Raw genomic sequence first — 18419 nt, 5'->3', positions numbered from 1 at the left:
TCTATTGACTGATATATGAAGATCCAAGAAATGAAGCCACTATATTTATAAGCTTTTATAGCATTTGTGACCACATGCACAATCGAACTTATGATTTGTCAGGTATTATGTGTGAATGTGGTAACACAACTAATCCAGATCTACATAATAGAAAGCTTACAACACACACACACATATAAACAAACAAATGTAAACATACACTACACAAGACACACAGGCACACATACACAAATATACACAAACACTCACATATCCATCTATACAAACATAACACACAAACAACTAACACCCACATAGATACACAAATAACTATACAAACACATACCAGAACCCTGAATTGAGTATAAAATGATTTTAAAAGCAAAGAAGTAATAGAGATGGGAATTAGAAGAGAGACAGAGAAAGAGAGAGAGAGAGCAAGGGTGTGGGGTGAGGTTAATTAACGTCCAGCTACGTGAGCATGTGTGTGCTTATAGCTGATAAGTGTGTGTGTGTGTGTGCGTGTGTGCGTGTTGGTTGGGGGGGTGTAGTGGTCTGTATCTCAGCAGCTCTTCAGTACCCTACGAATATGCAGTGTGTGGTTTTCCACCAATGAGGAATATTCTTACTGTAAAAGAAGGTCTCTCTCTCAACCAATGGAGTCACTTGCTGATATTAAGTTTTACCCATTCCTGCTTGGCCTCCAGGAGTAGCACACTAACTGTAACAGTATCGCTGGAATTTATTTACCCAACAAAAGGAATCATGAACGTGTCAACACATTTACTACCCACATGTGAGTCTATAGTCATTTTACTTTTATCATTAATTCTTTAACCTTTACCTATTGAAAAGAAATAAGTTTAACAATTTGTAGTTACACAGTAATAACCATGTAGCAAGAACAGGGTTTCAGACCATGGGTTCATCACAGCAGTTCCACTTATATAAATACAAGTGTATCCACAGTTGAGTATTTACAGAGGAATTTGATCAGTTTCCTAAGTTACAACACAGGTATTGCATAGTAGTTACACAAAATGTTTGTAGTTATTACTTAGTTACAGTGTAAATACAGATACAAATCCTGACATAATAAAAATTTTAACTTACCTGCTGATCTTCTTCTATGAGACCTAAAAAGAAGAACAGTGTTTACATGTGTAATGGTTGATTTAAGAGAAATGTGTGGAATCAGATTTCTTCACAGTGGTGGTGAATGGAACCAGACATCTTCACAGTCTACAACAAAAATACAGCATCTTATTTGCTCTCTACAAGCAGCAGTGGCCTCCACATATAGTGGAGTTAAATGGAATGACAATGAAGATGGAAAATAATCGAAATCTCAACTAAATAAGCGTTTTTTGGGAACAATATGGCTTTAATGGCTCAAATATGAGCATTGTCTATAAGGAACTTTCTGAAACCTGCATCTGGTTCCATTCATTAACACTGTCAACAGTTCGGACTCTGTAAGTTTCTCAAGAATAGTGCGTTTATTCAAATTGACTTTGTTTACATTTTGACAAATTAGCAGAATACTTTCCCTGATCCCAAAGAGTAAAAAGAAGGGTGGTTTTAATGATTTATCGATTCAGATTCTCCATTCTTTGCTATAGGCCTCAACTTTCCTTTTTCATTAGTTCAACTGCAGCAGAATAGATGAATGGGTTTAAATATGGGCTCGTTTCCCAGACTACATTAAGCCTAAGTCTAGGAAAACGAAGGAATTTAATGGTGATAAATCACCAGTGGCACTGCAATTTAGATCAAGACTAGATCTAAGAAAGTGAACAAAAAGATTTCTAGTTCATACTTTTCTGTGCATTAACACTGAGCTGTTTTTTACATATTATTTTTAGAATCACTCTGTTTAACATGCTTCATTTTATTTTATATTTGACATAAGTCCATTTTACTGTGTCTGTGTTTTTTGACACACACTTATTCCCACATTTCAACATTGGTTGAAACTTTGGTTGTGCTCAAATGAAAGAAATAGTACAGTGGTGTGCTAATCACAATAATGTAACTGACATTATATAACAATGAACATACTATGCAAACTAACCAATTGGGATACTATACCAAACCCTTAGCAACCACCTGGGAAACTGTATTACTGTATTACACAAATTGTTTTTATATTACCTTTCTCTCAGCCCCAAGGCTTCCTGACCTACGCACTGACAAATTCTGTAGCTCCAGTGTGTGTGTGTGTGTGTGTGTGTGTGTGTGTATGTGCTGCGTACTGCTTCACAAATGATTAAGTACAAATGAATTCCACTCCAAACTGAGCAGCATGTGGTGGCTAATTTGTTTTACCACCTGAGGTTCAGGACCCCACAAATGGTGGTTCATGCAGGTAAATCATTTACAGGTAAATTAATGACACTAATACTCACAACCACACAGGAGCTCCTGGCTTGAGTAGGGTATTATGGGATTCCTGTGTTGCTATGGCTGCTATCTTTATATGGATTGGGGGTCAGATGACGACAACAGTATTCAACTGGGTCCCCATTTTGTACCTCTTTAAAGTATGTCATTAGTACTGCAGGGGTCACGGTGTCACTAGATATGAGTCTGTCAAACAGCACAACACTTTCTAGGGTGGAAATGACTGAAGCCTTTGGGACAAGGCTTGGGATATTTTAAAGGCTTAATAGAGTGTATGTATATTTATATATGTTGTAATGAAAGGCATATATTTTGTGGAAAGCAAGGTAATAGCTTTGCAGACTCGGATGAGGTCAGTTTAGTAGGGTATGACAATTAGTTTTTACAAACACACACACACACACACACACACACATATATATATATATATATATATATATATATATATATATCGGGGCGGATGCTGGTCTTTCAGGGAGGGGAAGCTCAATGTCGGCCTACATCATAAAATGTGTCGGTTTATTTATACATAAATTCTACCCTCCGTTCCATTTCAAGAAAATGATCTGTGACCCTGTCGTACCAACAAGGCGTCTTTTCCAGGGACTTGACTAGTGTCCTCTCAATAGCCAGCAGAGCTAGGCTGCTTAAACGGCCTTGGCCCATGTGAAGTGTGTCCGCCTGTGAGTGCTTTGTGATGGTGGAGGGGCACAGCAGCACCCGCTGGTCAGAAACTGCGATAGAAGTCAGAAAGAGTGATAGAAGTCAGTCTCCAAACACAAGCAGCTACAGAAAACCCACCAGAAATAGAAGCTCGATTTGTCACTAGTCGTTTTTAACAAAGAAAATGCAGCTAAAAGGATTAAGAAAATCTCCGGTTTAACTCAGAACAGAATGAAAATGTAATGCTCCCACGGATCTTTACACCAAAGGATCGCTGATTCGCTCATTTTGCTGTCAATCAAAAAGGGATTCAGCTTCAGACAGATCATCCAATCATCATGCAGAAGCTGAGCGTCCGGGCCAGCCGAGGCCAGCCCACTGCCCCATAGACCCCCAGAGACGCTGAGCGTCCGATGGGCGGGACAAAGCCCAGCATTTATCCAATGACTCGTCTCGTTTTGTTGCACTTCGCTGCTTCTCTATTGAGCGTCCACACTGTTTAAAGAACTGTCTTTACCAGTGATAAGAAGCTAATTCTGAACAAAAGTTGAGTGTGTTGTAGGGCATATTTACTCAATGACATGTACACACAACAGTATATATTTGATCACTTATTTTTTGACATTTTAGGGGAAGCTGAGCTTCCCTTACAGTCTTAGAGCAATCACCTCTGATATATATATATATATATATATATATATGTGCACACACACTACCAGTCAAATTATCAAATTATTTGTACATGCCCACTCAGGGAGGGTTTCATTTGTTTTGGGCCATTTTCCACATATTTTGAAAGTACGATACCAGTCAAAAGTTTTGACAACTTCTCATTCAATGGTTTTTCTTTGTTTTTTATTATTTTCTACACTGTATATAGATATGGAAGACATTAAAATATGAAGGAATTATGTAGTGCATAAAAAAGTGTTAAACAAACCAAAATAGATTTTATACTTTAGATTCTTCAAAGTAGCCACCTTTTGCTTTGATGACAGCTTTGCACACTCTTGGTCTTCTCTCAGTCAGCTTCATGAGGTCGTCACCTGGAATGGTTTTCAGTGAACAGCTGTGGCCTCGTCAAGAGTTAATTTGTAGAACTGCTTGCCTTCTTAATGTGGTTGAGACCATAACTTGGGTTGTGCAGGCAGGCATTATTGCTCAAAATTAATTGTAAAAGAAAAATTCCAAATTATATTCATTTTACCCCTTCTCACACTCCTATTGTAATGTTTATGTTGGCCAAACATTTGGTTAGACTCAAAATCAGAAACAGTTTCAAAATTAGAATCAATATCAGAATCTGAGAAACAATGGGACTCAAAATCTGAATCGACATTAGAAGCTGAATTTAAATCATAATCAGCATTAAAATCAAACTCAAGATTCATAATAAAATCAGATCTAAGATGTAAAACAGAAATGTAGGAACAGAAAAAGAATAAAAGCCTGATATCGGAGTCTGAAATGAAATCAAAATTAAAATACAGATTATGAGAATCAGAGAAGTCCGAATCAGAATAATGATCAGGATTAAAATCAGGCCAACATCAGGCTCTAAATCGAATCAAAATACTATACTGAATCAAATTTTGAGTTAAACATAGATTCAGAAACAGGATCAGAATCCAAATCAGAGATAACTTTTTCAAATGCACCAGATGTAGAAAAATGTCTGTCTTTGGTTTTAAAAAAAGACAAAAAGTGGAAAAGAAAACCAGAGATATAAGTTTATTCAGGGTTATTGGGCTAAACTGAAGGTCACAGAGTTTGAGATGTTGTATAGACATTAAACTTTCAAGTTTGTTCTGCGTGCAGTTGAGTGGATCTAGGTGTTTTGAGCCTAAAGGAAAAACAAGGTCACCATTCACACTTTTCCCACAGAGAGAAAGAGAGAAAGAGAGAGAGAGAGAGAGAGAGAGAGAGAGCGAGGGAGGAAGAAGGAGGGATGAAGGGAAGTAGAGACTGAGAGAGAGAGAGAGAGAGAGAGAGAGAGAGAGAGAGAGAGAGAGCATCCTTAGGAGTGTGTTATTTCTTTCTCTCCCGTCGGTACTTTTTCTCGCCCATCGAGAACATGATCACACATTCTCACTCTCTTCACACCTCCGCTGTAGGGGAGAGAGAGGGGGAGATGAAAGATGGAAAAAGAAAAGAGACACTGAGATGGAAGGCAAGCCCTTTTTAAAAAAAAAAAAAAAAGAGAGAGAGAGAGAAAAAAAGGGGTAAACCCAAACGTTTGTATGCAGTCCCCATAATGAAGGAAATTCAGCATCTATGAGGTTCTCTTCTGGAGAGAGTGAGTATAATCTCCACAGACGATCACAAATGAATTTTGACAAGCCTACATTTGCCATGAGTCTGCCAGAGGGGTATAAAGCCCCCAGCACTGGGCTGTGAAGGAGGGCAGGTCTGTTCTCTAAGGTGATAAAGGTCCATTCAACCGTTCTGTGATTATACGTATTCCAGAGCTAATGATCTGGCATCAGTATCTGTCCTCACTAATGTCATCAAATCCTCACAGCAGTGCTCCAACATCTAGTGTGTAGCCTTTCCAGAAGAGTAGAGACTGTTACTGCAACAAAAAAGCAACTCAGTTCAGATTGATACCTTTCATTTCAGAAGAAAATTGTGGATAAGAGGGTGTCCACAAACTTTTGGCACTACTGTGTGTTTGCGAACACACACATACACACACAGAGAGAGAGAGAGAGAGAGAGAGAGAGAGAGTCAGTCAGAGAGAGAGCAAGAAAGAGAGGAGAGAGAGCGAGAAAGAGAGGAGAGAGAGAGAGAGAGAGAGAGAGAGAGAGAGAGAGAGTCAGTCAGAGAGAGAGCGAGAAAGAGAGGAGAGAGAGAGAGAGAGAGAGAGAGAGAGAGACAGAGTCAGTCAGTCAGAGAGAGCAAGAAAGAGAGGAGAGAGAGAGAGAGAGAGAGAGAGACAGAGTCAGTCAGTCAGAGAGAGCAAGAAAGAGAGGAGAGAGAGAGAGTCAGAGAGTCAATCAGAGAGAGCGAGAAAGAGGATAGAGAGAGAGAGAGAGTCAGAGAGAGAGAGAGAGAGAGTCAGAGTCAGAGAGAGTCAGTCAGAGAGAGAGAGAGAGTCAGTCAGAGAGAGTGTCAGAGAGAGCAAGAAAGGAGAGAGAGAGAGAGAGAGAGTCAGAGAGAGAGAGAGAGAGAGAGAGAGTCAGAGTCAGAGAGAGCAAGAAAGGAGAGAGAGAGAGTCAGAGAGAGAGAGAGAGAGAGAGAGTCAGAGAGAGAGAGAGAGAGAGAGAGAGACAGAGAGAGTGTGTGTGATTACATGGGAGTGTGTATTTATCTCTGAGTGTCAGAAAGTAACTGTATTCCTCACACACAGATAACAACCTCATACTATACCCCCCCCTCTCTCTCTCTCTCTCTCTCTCTCTCTCTCTCTCTGTCTGACTATGTCTGATTGACTCTCTCCTCATTTCAGAATCTGTATTTTGATGATTATATTCTTCTTGACAACATAATAAAACTAAGGTTTAACAATAAATCCTGCTTTTAAAAGACTGATTAATCAAGCCAATGTTTGATTAAAAACAGTTAAATCAGCATTTAGGTGGCACATGCAGCTATCTGGTGTGTGTGTGTGTGTGTGTGTGTGTGTGTGTGTGTGTAAGCTTTCTATTATGTAGAACTGGATTAGTTGAATGATAAAGAAACAATGGACACTCCTTACATTCAGTTGAATCATTTTTGAGTCATAGCTCATTAAAACAGTCATTCATTCATTCATTGTCTGTAACTGCTTATCAACTGCATGATGCAGAGCCAGAATAGCTGGGCATAAGGCAGGAACACACTCTGGATGGGGCACCAGTCCATCAGAAAGCATTACACACTCACACAATGAAACCTATAGACATTTTTGAATAGGCAATGTAGCGGTTTTTGGACAGTGGGAGGAACCCAGAGCACCCGAAGGAAACCCACATAGACACAGTGAGAACACACCAAACAGACAGTCACACGAGGCAGGGCTCTGACCCATAACCCACAGGACAGTGAAGCTGTGTGACAGTGACTACGTGATTACGTGTTGCACCATTGTAAAATAACCACTTATTGAAATAAGTGAATAAATTGTGGGTAATAAGCACATTATAAACACTAAATAACAGTTTCTTCATGCGTGTAGTGCATTGTCAGATTATAAAACCATTTATATGTGGCTGTAAGCTTCATGCCTCCATGTTGAACTGGTGCGCTCTATAGGTGTGTTAATCTTAGTTTTATCAATTTTGAAGGCCACTATGTGGGTATGCTGCTGTTTGTGCCAGAGCTGTGGTGTAGGGACTGTAATGCTACTTAAATTATAAAATATAGAGCTGTTGAAACCCCATATAAAAATGTATTTACTGCAAAGTATTGTATTATAATGTGTGAAGGTGGGGTATGGGACTTGGAAGTGAAGGAACAGCAGTACTTTCCTCCGTCAGTACAATGCACAGTGCCCTTGAGCAAGGCACCTATCCTCCAATTGCTCCCTGCACACCACTGCCCACAGCTCTGGGTGTGTGTTCACTGCCACAGATGGGTTAAATGCAAAAATGTATAAATAAATATATCAATAAAATTTAAAAAACTAATTTCATTGTACATTATACGATGCCTGACAGATGCATGTTTCTATTTCAAGGATTCTGTATTTTATAATGCATTTTATAACTGTAGGAGCAGGACAATCTAAGCTCTGACTTAGTTTTAAAAAATAAATATTTTTCTGCCTACCTTGCACATCCAAGTATGATGCTAGGGAGACCCCCCCCCCCCCAACATATCAATGCAAGAAGCAGGGGACTCTTGACCAAGCTTGTCATTCTGAAGTGCTGCGAATGAGTATGTGTTTAAAACGTGGTGTAAATTTGATTGTACAGTTTTGTTTTTCAAAAACAGACTGGCCTTGTACTAAAGTACTGCTTACTGTTTATCTTAAGTAGTTGCTAGGGTGTGGCTTGATGCTTGCTATCTTCTCCCAGGTGGTTGCTATAGTGTTGCTTGATGGTCCTTAAATTATTATGAGAAGTTCCTAGAGGGTGGTTTTCCAGGTTATCTGGCAGTTACTAAGGTTGTCCTATGTTCACCGGTTGCAGTGATATCTTTTGTCGCTATGGATGTTGTTAATTGGCTAGTGAGAAGAACTAATTTCATAAAAGCTATTTTCAGAGTGAGTGTGCATGTCTGTGTGTGTGTGTGTGTGTGTGTGTCAGAGAGTGGGAGGGAGAGAGAGAGAGAGAGAGAGAGAGAGAGAGAGAGAGAGAGAGCTGTCATAAGGACCTTTATGTTGTTTACAGTGTCTCGGGAGACAAGTCTGAGAAGCTGATAGTAGAAAGAAGTTTCTCTGAAGCTGAGATAAACTGCAAATATCTGCAGCTGGTCACTCTCAGACTCTCTGAGGAAATGATCATTCACAGCATTAACTCCTTATTGCACATGGCTCTGCACAGTTTCATAATCGTATTCATAGAACTAACCTCATCTTTTCCCGTATTGACTATTGCAACTCACTTTTTTATGGTCTACCAGTTAAACTGATCATCGTCTCCGGTGTATCCGGAATTCAGCAGCCTTAATTTCACCAAGCGTAGAGCTCATATCACTCCTGTTCTCCAGCAATTGCACTGGCTTCCTGTAGAGTCTAGGATTAAATGCAAATTTTTTCTTTTAACATTTAAGGCTTTACACGGTCTGGCTCCTACATATCTCTCTGTTTTTATTTCTTCATGTTGTTCCGCTCATTGTCTTAGACCTTCTGGGTGATAGGTCTTTCAGCATCACTGCACCCAAACTCTGGAACTCTCTTCCTCCTGTCCTTTGGAATCGCTTAACTCTGTCTTGCTTCAAATCTCTGCTCTGCTTCTCTTTTTCTTCATTGTGTCTTTAGAAATTTTTTTGTCCCTACTTATGATTGTAAAGCGTCCTTGGGTTTGTGAAAGCTGCAATATAAATTGAACTAATTTATTGTCATTACAGAATAATTTAGAATAGATATTCAAGAAAAATGGTAACTGCATAACACGTGTAATAATGAAAAATACACAGTTCTGTGCCAAAGTCTTAGGCACTTAAAATTATTACTTTTTTCTATTAGTCAAAATCATGGTGCTTTGGCAAAGTTGACCCCTCCCCCTCCTTGTTTCAGCCTTGTTTTTTCCTGGGTTTCTTTTTGTCTTGGTTTCTTTGCTTGTTTTCTCTTTTTGTATTTCTCTCTTTCCTATGCCCCTGTCTACCATGTGCTTCTTGTTTATTTTCCCCTCAGGCCTTTCTCCTCCTAGCCACACCCCACTCTCCATATGACTGTTCTTGCCACACCCCTTCCTCATGTGACTGCTCCAGGTTTTCCATGCTCTGAGTTCCTTGCTCTTGTTCTGGTTGCTCTCTTTGTAGATCTTGGTCTTTTTTAAGTTGTTAGTCTCTGTTTTGGCTCTGGTGTGGGTGTGTGTGTGTGTGTGTGTGTGTGGTGTTCCTTTATGTTGGTCTTATTCATGTTCTGGTCTCTATTGTGGTTCTCTTGTTCCCTGTTAGATTCTCTCTCTCTTGTGCATTGCGTTTATTGTGGCTTGCATTTATCTGTCTCCCTTTACCTTTAGATCTTAAGTGAGTTTCCCTCCATTCTCTAGTTCTTGATTAATATTTTCACTGCCCCTTTAGGTTCTCCCTGTTCATACTGTGGGCTAATGTCTGCCATTTTGTGGCTAGGATTGGTCTTTGTTTTTGTCAAGAAAAACAATTCATTTCTAGAATGTAGAGTAAAGTAATAATTATTAGCCAAAAAAGTAATAGGTGTGTTGTGAGTGAGATATTCTCCTATATTGTATGGATTTATTAAATCAATAGCATATGTTTTTTAGGTATTAGTTGATAGCCTCAAATATTAAGGGACTGCTATGAAGAAAGATTTTGAAAAGGTTAAACCAACACATTCACACACACAATATCTCTACTTACTTGTTATCACTATGCTACTTGTTTTTATTCTAAAATTAGGTGTTTCTGTTGGTTTTCTGAGCAAATCAATTGTTAGCTTTATAAATCACATTTACTGCAATTTAAAAAATGCACGGTACTGTATTTGACAAGAATAATGCCACAGGAGTTACTGTATAATTGCTAGTAGGATCTGTATAATCTGTAGTATGAACAATCGGTAGTTTAGTAATTTGTCATTTATAGCGATTGATGAAAAAAATGTAATTTTTTGTTGTTCATGACAAAAAAAAAATACTTTCATATGCTGTGTCTGAACTGGCTCCCTATTCACCATTCCCTATATTATTCACAATATAGTGCACTATTATAGGGAACTGAATTCAGGAGGGTAGTGAATGATTTGAGACACTACCTCGGGTGGGTTTTACCAAATAACGGAGTGGATTATGGGTAATCTGGTATCTGTTACTTTACAGGGCTTATACACTACTTTTTGCAGTGGGATTGTTCGAGTGCACTGAAAATTGTCCACAATGGTTTTGGACAATACTACAAAATGGTGCACTGTATAGTGAATAGAGCACAGTTTTGGACACAGCAATAGTTTAAATACAGTGTAATAATTACTAAAAAAAATCCATAATATTTTCTGATGTACATCACCAGTCAAATGTTTGGACACACCCACTAAGGGAGGGTTTCCTTTGTTTTGGGCTAATTTCCACATCTTGTGAATGTATAGTACCAGTCAAATTTGGACATCTTCTCAGTCTATGTTTCTTTTTTTCTTTTCTACATTGTAAATGAATATGGAAGACATTTAAACTATGGAACACATATGGAATTATGTCGTAAACACAAAAGTGTTAAACAAAACAGAACATAGTTTATACTTTAGATTCTTCAAAGTAGCCACCTTTTGCTTTGATGGAAGCTTTGCACTCTCTCTGCATTTTCTCAATCAGCTTCATGAGGTTGTCACTTGGAATGGTTTACAGTGAACAGCTGTGGCCTCGTCAAGAGTTAATTTGTAGAACTGCTCACCTTCTTAATGTGTTTGAGACCATAACTTGGGTTGTGCAGAGGTAGGGGCTGGTACACAGTTCTATTCCATCAATGACTAATGAGGAGAACATCATGAGGAGAACATCATCATCTCCATCCTCCAATGTTTTCCCACATTCCTTCAGGGTCCCAGATGATCTAGATCTACGACTTTTCTGTGAGCCGAATCTCAAGGGAACCAAGAGAACACATCTTTATCAGTCAGAACTGTGTTCCTTGCCCATGCAGCCGCCGGGAAAAACTAATTTCATTCAGTGTTCACACACTCGTCTAGAGACATCTCTTGAGATATCTGTACCACATACTCAACACCAATACATCCTATTCGTATACAGGAAATATGCCTCATGGCAATGTTTCAAGTAAAACAAAACTACTTCCTCACACCAGTCACTTTAATAGAAACATCACCCTTCTACTTCCACTCACTGGCCACTTTAGTAGAAACCCCCTACATTGTTTTCCTGCTGAAACACACAGTACAGTACATTCTCCGCTCTGAAGCACAGCTCTTTTCTGGAGTTTGTCCTCCACCTGGTGCACGAGTGTTTAGAGTGACTTTTTCAGGTGACTTTGTGGTGTGTGTGAGCAGGTCAGCGGCACTCTTCTGCCACATTGTCTCACTTCACTTGCTCACTGTGGTCATTATTAATTGAACGGTTTTAAAAATAATCAGCCTGTCCTGCCTCCATCTGCTCTACTCTCAGAGCCCTTAAAGGCACAGACACTTTTCACAATGTCTTGCATCCTCCCAATATATTTATCGCCTGAAAAAAATGTTGGCAAAGCTTCAAGTTGACTATAAATGAAATTTGCTTTCAATATTACTTCAGTTCTTCAGGAGAAATAAATATTTACCTGAAAATAAATGGGACAAGCCATTTAGAGTTTTGAATGGTGTTTACCATACATATTGAATACAATATGGCAGTATGGTTTTAGAACGGTAGGAAAATGTCATAAACAGGGACTGGAGCAATATTGCAGAAAGGTTTAAGAGTACATGAGAATATTGCAAGAAGGTTGAAAAGTTTTGGAGTATAGAAGAATACTACAGACAGGTTTTGGAGTTCATGCAAATATTGTCAAAAGGTTTTAGATTTCGTTGCTTTGTTTCTTAAAAAAATAAAATAAATAAATACCTTGTGGGGCGGCACAGTGGCGCAGCAGGTAGTGTCGCAGTCACACAGCTCCAGGGGCCTGGAGGTTGTGGGTTCGATTCCCACTTCGGGTGACTGTCTGTGAGAAGTTGGTGTGTTCTCCCCTTGTCTGCGTGGGTTTGCTCCGGTTTCCTCCCACAGTCCAAAAACACACGTTGGTAGGTGGATTGGCGACTCAAAAAGTGTCCATAGGTGTGAATGTGTGTGTCTGTCTGTGTTGCCCTGTGAAGGACAGGCGCACCCTCCAGGGTGTATTCCCGCCTTGCGCCCAATGATTCCAGGTAGGCTCTGGACCCACCGCGACCCTGAACTGGATAAGCGGTTACAGATAATGAATGAATGAATACCTTGTGTGTTTGCGATCACTTATGTAATTGTCTTTCTACCCATCAGCCATCAGACCCTGCTCCACATGTTAAATAATAAATCAGCTTTATTATCATTCAATTTCAAATCTTACATAACAAACGGCCCGGTCTGAACAGAGAGCTCTGATTCATTGAGAAGAAAAAGAAAAGTGCATCAATAATGCAGTTTAAACTGAGAAAAAAAAACAGCCTTCAGAAAGCTTTTAACTGAACATTTAATGACTAGACATTTCTTTTTCATTCATATATATTTTTCCCTTTTTTAAATTAAATATAAACACTTCTATGTCTTTCTCGACTAATTTTTTTGTGGACAATTTCTATAGATTTTAATGTTACAGCACCTCAGGCTCTATGTTCCTGTTTACAGTGGTGGGCATGCAAAGTATTTTCCACCATGCCAATGAAAATAGAGACTTGTTGCTGATTTAGTTGCTTAGTTCAATTTTTTTGTGGCTTACTTTAGTGTGTAGTGTGTCTTGAACTTTCTATAGCAGTCACCACCACCCCAACACCTCAGAACTGAAAGAGTTTGTAAAGCTCAAGGTGGGGCTATTTTGAGAACTGAGGTTTGCCATTTAAGAAAGAGCATTATTATCTTAATAGGCCATTTTTCTTTCTCAACTCCTGCTACACCAGATCCACAACACACTGGGGAAGACACATACATCATAAATAAGCCATAAATTGCACAGGACACATTTGACCTTTTATGTTATATTTTTCCAATATGTTAAGTTCTGCAAATGAACTGTTAGTCTTTATGAAGAAAAGTGCAGAGTGTTATTTCAGATTATTATTTTCACTTAGAAAATCAACAGAAAAATATTTAATAACGTTTTCTATACAAAAGCAAACAACATATGTTCATATCTTTTCAGCTGTCACTGACACCATCGTATTAAGCATTGGTAAGTACATATAATGTCAACTATTCCATATATAAAATCTGTCTCAAATGACTAGAGAGTTCTCAAAGAGCAAGAGGAAACATGAATGAATAAACTGGACATTTCATATACACAAATCACCAATAACATGAGGATTATTACTGCCTCATTGCATCTTCACTCACCATCCATTCTCAAAGCTCCACTAACCATACAGGAGCACTTTGTATTTTACAATTACAGACTGTAATCCCTCTGTTGCTCTGCATATTTGTTTACATCCTGCTCATCAATGGTCAAGACCCCCAATGGAGCACCATAAAGCATTTATTATTTGACTGGTGGATTGTGTATTTGAGTGGATCAGACACAGTATTGCTCCTGGAGTTTGCAAACCTCTCAGTGTCACCTCTGAAATGAGAATAGTCCACCAACCAAAAATACCCAGCCAACAGCGTCCTGTGGGCAGTGGTCTGTGACTAACGCAAACTGTGCTGCAACAAATGAGCTACTGTCTCTAACTTTTCATCTACCAGGTGGAGTAATGAGGCAGGTGTGTCTAACAGAGTGGGCAGTGAGTGGACACAGAGTTTAAACACTCCAGCAGCACAGAGAATGATCAACCACACAAATCATATCTTTTCTACATAGTGGTGGTCCTGTTGGGTTCCTGACCACTGAAAAGCAGGGTGAATGGGGGGCTAATAAAGTATGCAAAGCAACAGCAAACTGCAAAACCACCAAGTGCTCTTGTATGGTCAGTGGAGCTGAGTGAATGGACAGTGTGTCTAGAAATAAGGAGGTGGTTGTAATGGTAATGGGTTAAATACAGAGGTATTTTTTTTCTTTTCCTTATTCTATCTCAGAGGTTACCCCAATAAACAGAACCATGGATGTAGTGCGTGAGTAACCAGTAAAATACTCAGACATACACACATATATACTGGAAGGAAAAATTCTGAATTCTGACAAATGTTATTTTTATTTATTTTTATTTTATTTATTTTATTTTATTTTTTTTTTTTTAATTTTATTTCTTTTTCATTTCTGCTTTAATAACAGAAGGTGCAGTCAACAAAACATTGGATGGGATGCGTGAGTAACTGCCCAAACACACACACACACACACACACACACACACACACACACACACACACACACATGCACACACACACATGCTTATTTATTTATTTATTTATTGTGTGTGTGTGTGTGTGTGTGTGTGTGTGTAATTTAGTTTAAGAGTAGATCAGAAATGCTACCATATTCTAAGACTGAGCTTTTAAATAGGATCTGGGTGAAAAACATATAATAGTTTGTGATATGCATTTATTTGAAAAATGTTTCAAACAAATGGAAAAAAAGGAAAATCTATGTTAGGTTCCCCCTAACAAAGGGGGTGTGTTTCCGCCTTACGCCCAGTGATTCCAGGTCGACTCCGGCCCCACCGCGACCCTGAATTGGGATAAGTGTTTTCAGATAATGAATGAATATACTAGGTTATTATGACAATTAATGAAGTTGAACTTGTACTTGTACTAACAGAGGTATAGCTCAAAATATCAATAAAAATAAATTAATTTATTTCACACACCTAAAGCATATTGCTTATTTACTGAATAATATTACATATTTGATTTTTATTGTATTCTTTTTCAGCGATTAAAACAGAAGAAGATTTGCTAATAACTTCCATTGTGCTGGGTAATATGTCTATGTTGTTTTATTTTGTCTGCAGAAATCTAGAAAATTTTATTTCAGAACAGATCAGACAGATATTGAATGATTTGTTTGGGCTTAAGGATTTAGTATTAGAATATTTTTTAAAAAACTTTTTCACAGTTTAAATAATAGATTGTTTATACTTCAAATCCTAAATCCTGAAAATTATTATGAATGACATGAGCATGAAAATGAATCAAATGTATGCTTTCTTGATTCTAGAAAATAATGTAATATTTCTGAATTAAAAAACAGACCTGTATTACCTATGTTTTCAGTTAATATGTAAATGTACTGAATTAAATATAATAGCTATATCACTGTTAACCCTGTCACTCGAACACCTGGCTTATATTGTTTACTATATAGATGTTAAAGTGATGCCATGTGTTTTTCTCAGGTGTTTGTTTGTCTGTGATGCTGATTTTCATGGTGTTGGGTGTGGTACTGTTCCGCTTCATGTTCCACCACAGAGGAACTTACCGCACTCAGGAGCCCAAACAAACAGGGGACTCGACATTGAGGTCTGACTTGGAGAGGGCAGACAGCTCAGATGAAGAAGGTTTTTTCAGTGTCTTTCTCTTTCTTTCACACACTCTGTAAAAAGGACCAGTCAGCTAAAACCCTGCTGATCAAAACACTGGGACATATACAAGCCCTGGCAAAAATGACAGAATCACCACATATAGACGATTTTCACACACTTAATAACAAATGAAACCAATCACAAACATGACACAAAACAATACTTTTAGAAGCTGAGCATCCTGGTTTTGTGAAACTTCTCTAACAAATTTAGTTAAATAATTTGAATAAAGGGTTCATTTATTCCTAATCGAGTAGAGGGGGGAGGGTGGCATTGCTTTTAATTTGCATTTCTAATACAAATATAAGCCCAAGGCTAAAAATGCAAATAAGTGTGTTGTTAAAATAGAGCACATACAGACCTTAACGAGTTGTTGGATTTGACTAACTGAGAGGAAAAGAAAACATGGCCTCAACATGAGAGTTGTCACCTGAAACAGAGGAAGAAGCCATCATTACCTCAGTACTCCATGCACAGGGGTAGTTTACAATTCTAGACACTTTTCTCATTCCAGCTATAGGAAAAAAGCATTTGTGATGATGAAGTTATTACATTTTTTATATGTTATGTTATATGCTACCGCGACACTGAAATGGATTAAGCAGCAAAGAAGATGATCATGATGATAATGATGATGATGTTTTATGCTGAGTATTTATTAATGACTGTGCAGATTTTTTTCCTGGCACCGTTAAAGCAGGATGATAATGGATCTTGCCACAAAGCAAAGATTGTTAAAGCTTTTTTTTCATATTGAGCCTGGAGCTCAATATAAAGAAAAAAAACATTAGTTCAAGGTTCTATTCTGCAAAGCTGGAATCAGTTTGATGTGAAATGTTGTGTTTCATTAGTGAAGTTCATACCTCAGAGTATGCAAGACTGAGGAGCAAGTGCATACTAATTGGGATTTATTGCTATAACATAATAATTTCCTCTAATTCATCAGGAAAAAATGGTCTCATTAATTCAGATAATGCCCTTCAAATTGAAGCTCTTCGTATTCTAGAAAAAATCCATTCAGTATCTCTACAACTGAGCTGCAACAAAGCATGATTTTTGTTATCAGAATTTGAGAGTGTAGAATCACTACTGACAGCAATGCCAGCCTTTTCTGCAAAGCTATGGCAAATATTTACTGATATTATTGAGACAGACAGTACGGCAACTTGTGTTGTTGAATTTGTTGGTTGGAAAATGAACCATTAGCAAACAAAAAACTTAAAACATGGCAGACTGCTAAATATAACTCTGACACAAATACATGACAGGCAAAAAGAGAAAGTGTTCAAAATATTAGCATTGTTCCCTGTACTTGATATGTTAAAAGTGACATCTTATAAACTTTCTCTACTAGTTCTCTACAAACATGTCAAAACATCTGTGGCATGCTTTAGTAAAAGAATTAGACATGAAAACCAGGCCGATCTCAAAGGGATATTTGTATATAACATGCCCAGGATTCATACAATGTGAGAAAGAGTTCACCCTTCATCGATAAACGTGAATTTCTGGTACATACTTAGTGTGAAAATTCAGCATTAACCCTGACCCTAAACCTACCCATTTTAAGCCTTGCCTTATCTCCAGAAGGTTACACCCCACACGCATCTCACCACAGACCAGCACAAGCAGTGATAAGCAAGTGAAAAAGTGTTTTTCTTCCATATTGTGCCTATTTTACATGACAAATATATGAATGAAGTGTATTTTTGCATACTAAACGTCTCTCTTTTCCCCCACAGAGGAAGAGTAGCCATGCCAGCACTGGACTGTGGACACAGACATTTAAAGCTTTTGTTCTTTCCAAGCTTAGGTTTACCTGCCTCATGTGTATGTATAGTAATAATATGTGGGTAGAATGATACAGTATTAATTTAACTTATGGAGTAGAACAGACTATATTTGAAAAATTAAAAAAACGTTTTATTTTTTATTTTTTCAGTTTTTTGAATATTTTTATTTTGCAGAAGTATATGGGTAATTATTTGGAGTAATAATATTTACAGTTTTATTATCAAAAATGAAGATGTACATTTTAGTAACTATAAAAAAATCTGAAATATAAAAAAATCTGAATAAATTATAAAGATAAAATTTACTTTATTGCTTTAGTGACAAGTTTCATCATGTTTATATTCACAAATATGTTTTTGATATTGAATATTGTAAATATACATTAAAGCTGTGCTATAAGAATTGACCCTGCACATTGTTGGTGTTTTGTTTTGTTTGTTGCCAAATAAGGTAAATAAGGTTGAGGTTAGTCTGGAGAGATGGAGGAATAGTTTGGAGAGAAGGGGAATGAAAGTTAGTAGGGACAAGATAGAGTACTTGGGTCTGTGTGAGAAGGAGGGCAATGGAAAGGTTCGGTTGAAAGGCATGGATTTGGTGAAGACGGAGGAGTTCAAATACTTGGGGACGAGTGTACAGTGACGAATGGTGTGGTAGAGAGGTGAAGAGCAGAGTGCAGGCAGGGTGGAATGGGTGGCGTAGAGTAGCAGGAGTGATTTGTGATAGTCTGGTATCTGCCAGAGTAAAAGGGAAGGTTTATAAGACAGTAGTGAGACCTGCAATGTTGTGTGGCCTGGAAACGATACCACTGACAAAAAGACAGGAGAGGGAGATCGAGGTGGCA

General features: G+C 38.1%; 1 protein-coding gene across 1 annotated transcript; it reads left to right on the top strand.

The window, feature by feature from the left end:
* The first annotated feature begins 686 nt into the window (after positions 1–686).
* LOC136677702 (glycophorin-C-like) lies at positions 687–17802 on the top strand. The gene is made up of 7 exons (XM_066655301.1): positions 687–775; positions 13468–13497; positions 14343–14378; positions 14539–14571; positions 15136–15180; positions 15599–15760; positions 17527–17802. Exons 1-7 carry the CDS (start codon positions 745–747, stop codon positions 17535–17537), a joined length of 348 nt encoding a protein of 115 aa, XP_066511398.1. The 5' UTR covers positions 687–744; the 3' UTR covers positions 17538–17802.
* The last annotated feature ends 617 nt before the right edge of the window (positions 17803–18419 follow it).

This window comes from Hoplias malabaricus, chromosome Y (assembly GCF_029633855.1).
Source record: "Hoplias malabaricus isolate fHopMal1 chromosome Y, fHopMal1.hap1, whole genome shotgun sequence".
NCBI lineage: Eukaryota > Metazoa > Chordata > Actinopteri > Characiformes > Erythrinidae > Hoplias > Hoplias malabaricus.
Note: the sequence above shows the minus strand (reverse complement) of the source record. Positions and strands in the feature narration are given on the sequence as shown.